This window comes from Gastrolobium bilobum, unplaced genomic scaffold, assembly GCF_033153095.1.
Source record: "Gastrolobium bilobum isolate Gb01-03AN ecotype WA unplaced genomic scaffold, APGP_CSIRO_Gbil_v1 utg1570, whole genome shotgun sequence".
Lineage (NCBI taxonomy): Eukaryota > Viridiplantae > Streptophyta > Magnoliopsida > Fabales > Fabaceae > Gastrolobium > Gastrolobium bilobum.
In genome coordinates, this window is record NW_026897563.1 from 179,060 (window position 1) to 186,203 (window position 7,144).

Below are 7,144 nucleotides of genomic sequence, written 5' to 3' on the forward strand. Positions count from 1 at the left end.
GGAGGGCCGGCCCGCTAATATATTTTTATAATTCAACTAAAATTTTATCCTTCTTCTTTTATAATTAAATTACTAAATCTGATTTCAATTTTTGTAAATATAAATTTGTGAAATTTCAAAGACTAACGACACAAATTCTTGCAAAAAAAATAATTATTTATTATTATTTTATAAATCTGATTGAAGTAAATGAAAGTTCATCTCTGAGATAAAATATAAAAACCTAGACGCAACTATAAAAATATTTTTTTATGGATAAATATAAAAACCTTTTACATTCTGATAGTTAGAGGTGGCAAACTGGACTCGGCCCGGAGGGCCGACCCACAAACACATTTTTATAATTAAGTTAAAATTTCATCCTTCTTCTTTTATAATTAAATTCCTAAATCTGATTTTTATTTTTGTAAATACAAATTTGTAAAATTTCAAATACTAACGACACAAATCCTTGCAAATAATAATAATTTATTATTATTTTTAAATGTGCAATAAATGAAAGTCTATCTCAAAGATTAGTGTAGTTGCTTTTATTTTGTTCATATGATTTTGTTGCAATGTAAGCAAAAAATATGACTTATACATGCTTATTTGATTAAGTTGCATTCAAATCCCGTTCAGACAACATTTTTTTTGGTCCTTAAAAAATTTTAATCAAATCTTTTTTTTTTTTTCTGATACTATGACTTTTGGGTGTTAACATATTAGTGTTACTTATTTAATGAGTTTTTGCCTTATGTATCGTAGGCACACGGAACGAAAATCACACAAGAAATGACATATTTAGTAAGTGTTGAACTCATCCCTCCAATGATTGCTAAGAAATGACACTGAATGAATAGCGTTTTCATATTATAGGTAAAAGCTGATATTTTAAATTCATATTTGCTTGGTGTTATTGTTACCTTGATTTTGTTGATGAATGTTATAGTTAGCAATGATTTGTATGCATTTTTCTTTTTATATCCCTTTCTCATGTTAACATGGTGTATTATTACGTATTATGGTTTATTATGATGTAGTTGTATGCAAAATTAATTATCCCTCTGAATAACAGATTTTTGTTTATGGTTGATATTTGCAAAGCTCTGTGTCAATGTTGTAATTTTTTCACCTGAAATATAGAACAAAATAACAACAAAGTTTTTTGTAAATATAAGGTTTGCAGTGCAATTAACCAACCACGGCGGACGACAAAATTTTTGATCTTTTTTTCCCGTGCATCGCACGGGTAATATACTAGTTTTTTTTTTTTTTTGAATGACAACATCATTCCAATATTTCTTGTTGCATGATATAAACTCTTGTAAGAGTCAAATCATAATAACAACTAGGATTAGCCTAGTGGTGTGGGGTGTGTGTGTTAGGAGTGTGTGTATAGTGTAGGGTGTTGTCTAGGAAGCACCGACACTTCAATAACTTTGGCGTGTCGTGTCCGACACTTCCCGACACTCTCCGACACTCCGAGACACTTCAACACGCGTTATAGAAATTCAAAAAACGTTCAAAGGTTGCGTTGCGTTAAGTTTTTAGTTCCAACTATTAGATTCGTTTGATTACGATTACCATTTTATTGAGTTTAATATAAATATATGGAATATCTTATGTTTCTTTGCAAAATTGATGAATATTAGAAGTTTAGTTTTATTTTTTATTAAATTATTGAATATTAAATATAATATACACTACATAAATTAAAAATATTATTTAATATCAAAACGTGTCCTAAAGTGTCGAAATCTAATATTTTTTAGAATTAACGTGTTGGAGTGTCGTGTCGTATCGTGTCACGTGTCCCGTGTCGGTGTCGGTGCTACATAGGGTGTTGTGTTCAATTCCTTGTAACCTCCAACAAAAAAAGAGAGTCAAATCATAAATTAATTCATGAAACATAATATCCCAAAAAAATATCAGAGCAACCATATTAGTTTTACAAATAAGTCATTGTAATCTATATATATATATAGGAGAGTTCACTGCTGGAAAGTTTTGCCAAGTGTCACTCCCTGGTTAATTCTACAATTTGGTTATATACAAACTTTCTTTATTGGGTAAATTGAAAAAAAAAACTCTTTTAAAAATTGAATTTAAAATTTTTAAATCGAATAATAGTTGCAGACAAGGCATTGAATGTCCCACTGCCCATCACATTGGTATCCAAAAAAATCAGCTGTTTTAATTGCTTTTTATGTTGGAATTGGTCATCTCATCTGAAATTCGAAATTTTAAATGGTTTATCAATTAAATTTCGAAATTATGTATTTATTTTGCACAATCTGAAATTTGAAATTTTAAATTCAATAAAAAGAAAACTCTTTTCACGGACATGCATTCACGATCTCTATTCATGGAGATCAATAGAAACAAAAACAAATTTCACAATTGTTGAAGACCTGATCGTCATTCAATTCACAATTTCGTTATGGTTTTGATTAAAAAAAAATATATACAATAATGATATAACAAAGACATTATCTTTGTAATATAGACATTATCTTTGTTATATATTTGATTGAAATATCATAACAATCAAGAATCAAGAGAGCTGACAAACAAAATAAATTAGATAATCAGGTGTTTTAATTCTTTTTATGTTGGAATTGGTCGTCTGATTTGAAATTCGAAATTTGAAATGGTTTAAAATTTTGAATTTAAATATGGATGGTGGGAAAAGAATTTCTTTTAAAAATTGAATTTTAATTTTGTAATTGAATAATTAAATGACCGTTTGTGGTGGCAGACATAAAAGAATAACTAATTAATAAATATGGTTTTGAAATTCGAAATTTTAATTGGATAATCAAGTGTTTTAATTGCTTTTTATGTTGGAATTGGTCGTCTGATCTGAAATTCGAAATTTGAAATGGTTTAAAATTTTGAATTTAAATATGGATGGTGGGAAAAGAAATTCTTTTAAAAATAGAATTTTAATCTTTAAATCGAATAATTAAATGACCATTTGTGGTGGCAGACAAGACATTGAATGTTCCACTGCCCATCACATTGGTATCCAAAAATAAATCAGCTGATTTAATTGCTTTTTATGTTGAATGCGTCATATGATCTAAAATTTGAAATTTGAAATGGTTTAAAATTTTGAATTTAAATATGGATGGTGGGAAAAAAAATTTCTTTTAAAAATCTAATTTTAATTTTTAAATCGAATAGTGCATATTCGTGTATAAATAGGTATTTGGAAGCGTCTCTATTTCGTTCTTTTCTTTGTCCTCAAAGACTTTGAGCCAATATTACCTAATATACGTTTGGTTATGTATTCCAAGTATGATTTTATTAAGGATCTTAATCCTTCTAAGGAGGAATGGAGGATTAAGGCTAGAGTTGTTAGAACATGGAAGGTTCCTAATTTTCAGCAAAAAAATTTGGACGACAACGTAGAGATGATTCTGTTAGATGAAAATGTATTTGTTTTTTTTTTTTTTTTTATATTACTGTTGGTTTGTGGTCCATGTTTTTAAAATGTACTAATCTATGCATGTGTTTTGTAGGGTGGAAGGGTCCACGCTGCTATCAAGGGTTCTTTAAATATCCGTAACAAAATTCACGAAGGAGAAGTTTATTTCATAAAAATTTTTGGAGTTGGTTTGAATAGTGGGGGTTTCAGGCCAACTAAGCATGATTATCGTTTGTCCTTCAACTTGAGGACTGATGTAAAATCCACTATTGATTCTGCTATTCCCACCAATGGATTTGATTTTGTAGATTTTGACGTTATAGAGAAAGAGTCTTCTGATTCCCCTTATTTAGTAGGTTTGTAGATTTTGAACTGTCCACTAAGTCATGCTTTTGTTGTTTGTGTGACAATATCATCTGTCTAACCATCCTTAATGTGTAGATGTCATCGGTTTAGTTTCTGGAATGGGGGAATTTTGTGAGCATATTATCTCCGGTAGGAAGACAAAAATGGTTGTCGTGGAGCTTGATAACCTCAGGTATCTATTGGTTATTTGTTATGTGTTATGTTCATTTGATGTAAAATTCTATTTTGTGATTTGTTGCAAAAACTGTGCAAGTAGGGGTCACAAGCTCGAGTGAACTCTCTGGGAGGACTACGTGGACCAGGTGCAACAAATTTTGGGGAGTAATCAATCTCCTCCAAACGTGATGATAGTTCAGCTTGCTAGAATAAAGGGTTTCAGGGGTGAGTTCACATAAATATTTGATTATGATTTCATAATGGAATGTCTTAGTTTATTTCCCTCCTTATGGTTTTGAAATTAATAATAAATTTTAAAGAAAAAATTGGAATAACAAATACAAAGTATACGACGAGGATAATTATCGGTCCCAGTGTACCAGAGATTGTCGACCTCAAAAAAAGGTGAGAGCTGTTGTTATTCCATTATTCTGCTCTTTTCTTTATTATTTATAGCTGATTATTTGTAATGTTGTTTTTTTTTAGGCTTTCGTCTGATGTCATTGATAGCGGTTACACGTTGTCTCAGTTATCAAGTCAGTCCTTATATTCTTTTGAGAATGATTTCCTGAAAGAGACGGAAAGGAAGTGTATCAGTGATTTTAAGAATTGCAGTGAGGTTACTACTTGCATTACTTATGGAACCATAAAATCGATTGAGAGCAAATATAAATGGTGGTACAAGTCCTGTAATAAATGTCCATATTCTGTTTATGAAGATTTCAAGAAATGGTATTGTAAAAACTGCCAAAAACATTTTGATGATTATTATCCAAAGTAAGTATTTATATCTATTTTTGTTGTTGTTGTTATTAGATCGTTCATTTTATTTATAAATAACACAATCGGTGGTCATGTGTTGCAGATTTTGTGTGCAGTTGAGAGTTGTGGATCACACTGATTCTGCATCTTTCATTCTGTTTGATAAAGACTGTGTTGCTTTGTTGGGCATGAGTACTGCAGATTTACGTGAGCAGCATTTCAAAAGGGTTTGTGTTCTTATTCCACTCATTTTTTTATTCATTTAAAGTTCTTATTAAAATTTCATTAGTATTTTTTTTGCAGGGTGATGATTTCGAGCACTATCCTAAGGAACTTAATGTTCTTATTGATAAATCCATGTTGTTTAAAGTTGTAAAGAACCAATTCAACCCAAAAGCTTAAGCTGTTGGGTGAGGTTAAATTAATGGTTTTATATATCTCAACACGCCCCCTCACACGAGAGCCCACTGGGCTTGAAGAGTGGACAATGCATAGGCCAACCTACCTATATAAAGAAAGAAATTCCACTAGAGAGAAAGTGGGAGGCGGCGAGGATCGAACCCGGTACACCGAGGCTCTGATACAATGTAAAGAACCAATTCAACCCAAAAGCTTAAGCTGTTGGGTGAGGTTAAATTAATGGTTTTATATATCTCAACAAAAGTGAATGTGAAAAAAAATAATTTGGACTCATACAGTGAGGCGAAAAAGCATACTGGCTGAAAAGAAGAATTCTAGGCGTTTTATTAATGTAGACAATATAACTCGAATGGAAGACTTAACAGGTAATTTGTCATGTGCTGCTTATTGTTCATTCATTATTTTACTTGGATAATCAGGTGTTTTAATTGCTTTTTATGTTGTAATTGGTCGTCTGATCTAAAATTCGAAATTTGAAATGGTTTAAAATTTTGAATTTAAATATGGATGGTGGGAAAAGAATATTAGCTGAAGGCAAATCTATTATCGAAAAAGAAAATATAGTAGAAGATATCTTTTTTTCGGTACATAGAAGATACTTTTAATTTTACTATAGTGATAACCTTTTTTTATCTAAAATAAAATAATGAAACTTTATTTTAAAAGCTTGTGTTTCCTTCTATTTTTTCCCACCCATTGTTAAGGGGTGATTGACTCCACAACATAAACCTCACATTCTACGTTGTTATTAAGACGTGTAAAATAATCGAACCAAATCAAATTGAATCGAATGGAATGGAAACACATTTTTCTCAACTAATTTTAAGAATTGAACTGATTTTATAAATAAATTTAAAAATTAAATTGAATCAACTAAATACTCAAATGAATTTTGATCTGGTTCTGAAGTATGAACCGCTTCTGAAATATAAATAGCTTCTAAACCGTTTTTGAACTTATTTTGAACCGATTTTGTGAGAAAATAAAAATAATTAAGGGTCTATTTGAATTGACTTATAAAAAAAAAATTATGCCTTTTAATTTTAGAAATATTTTTTACAAAAAAAAATAGATTTTAAAAAAATATTTGATTTTTGAATTCTGCTTTTTTTTAAAATTAAATTTTTTTGCTTTTTAGAAAATAGATTTTTGGTTTTTTATGTAGCTGTAGTTTACAAAAAATATATAAAAATTATTACAAAAAGAAATCAGCTGTTTTAATTGATTTTTTTGTTGGAATTTGTCATCTTATCTAAGATTTTATGCTTATTGTTCATTCATTTTATGCGTGGTATATTAATTACTCAACTTTTGAAATTTCAAAAATAGGAATAGATGTCAACGATGCTGTGTCCATACATTCAACTCTTACTACGTTATCTAATTCTGACTCCATGACAAGGTATGATCAGAATTAATTTTTTTTATTAGTAACTGTATACTGTTACTACTTTTGTGAAACCATATAACTGAATTAACACTGTTTCAATTTTCTATTGTTGTAAAAGATACAATATTCTACTCCAGGTGATTCCTATGGAAGTAGTGCTTCAACTCATGCCCTCCAACAAAGTGAGATAAAAAAAAACGTTATTCATTATGTATTTACAACAAAACCATATTAATATGAGCACGCACGACATACTATCACATTTTTTGTGTGGTTTTTTATTATGAAATTCCCTATAGTAATTAAATTCTACTTATAGCAAGAAAAAATATTCAAAATGTTCGTATTCAAAATATTCAAATTGTGTCAATTAAATTCATTTGGTTTGATAAAAAATAGCTCCGTAAGTATTTAATTTTATCGTTTGCTTCGTAATTCATTTGGTTCAAAAAATTGGCATCCTCATATTTTTTGATAGATACCAAAAATGCTAGAATGAGGCGAAAAAACATACTGGCTGAAAAGAAGGATTCTAGGTGTTTTATTAATATAGACAATATAACTCGAATGGAAGACTTAACAGGTAATTTTTCATATGTTACTTATTGTTCATTCATTTTATGCGTGGTATATTAATT

At 29.5% G+C, this 7,144-nt stretch overlaps 1 protein-coding gene across 1 annotated transcript; it reads left to right on the forward strand.

Moving 5' to 3' along the window:
• Nucleotides 1-3,269: 3,269 nt before the first annotated feature.
• Nucleotides 3,270-5,544, forward strand: LOC133308098 (uncharacterized). The gene is made up of 7 exons (XM_061508689.1): nt 3,270-3,419; nt 3,507-3,768; nt 3,854-3,950; nt 4,421-4,711; nt 4,800-4,923; nt 5,000-5,068; nt 5,536-5,544. The coding sequence occupies exons 1-7, from the start codon at nt 3,270-3,272 to the stop codon at nt 5,542-5,544; spliced, it is 1,002 nt and encodes a 333-aa protein (XP_061364673.1).
• Nucleotides 5,545-7,144: the final 1,600 nt, after the last annotated feature.

Bases quoted from the DNA above. Each gene is read 5' to 3' on its own strand.
- LOC133308098 (XM_061508689.1), top strand. From the start codon at position 3,270: ATGTATTCCAAGTATGATTTTATTAAGGATCTTAATCCTTCTAAGGAG. The intron at 3,420-3,506 runs GTATTTGTTTTT...TGTGTTTTGTAG, and splicing joins TGATTCTGTTAGATGAAAAT to GGTGGAAGGGTCCACGCTGC. The intron at 4,924-4,999 runs GTTTGTGTTCTT...TTTTTTTTGCAG, and splicing joins GTGAGCAGCATTTCAAAAGG to GGTGATGATTTCGAGCACTA.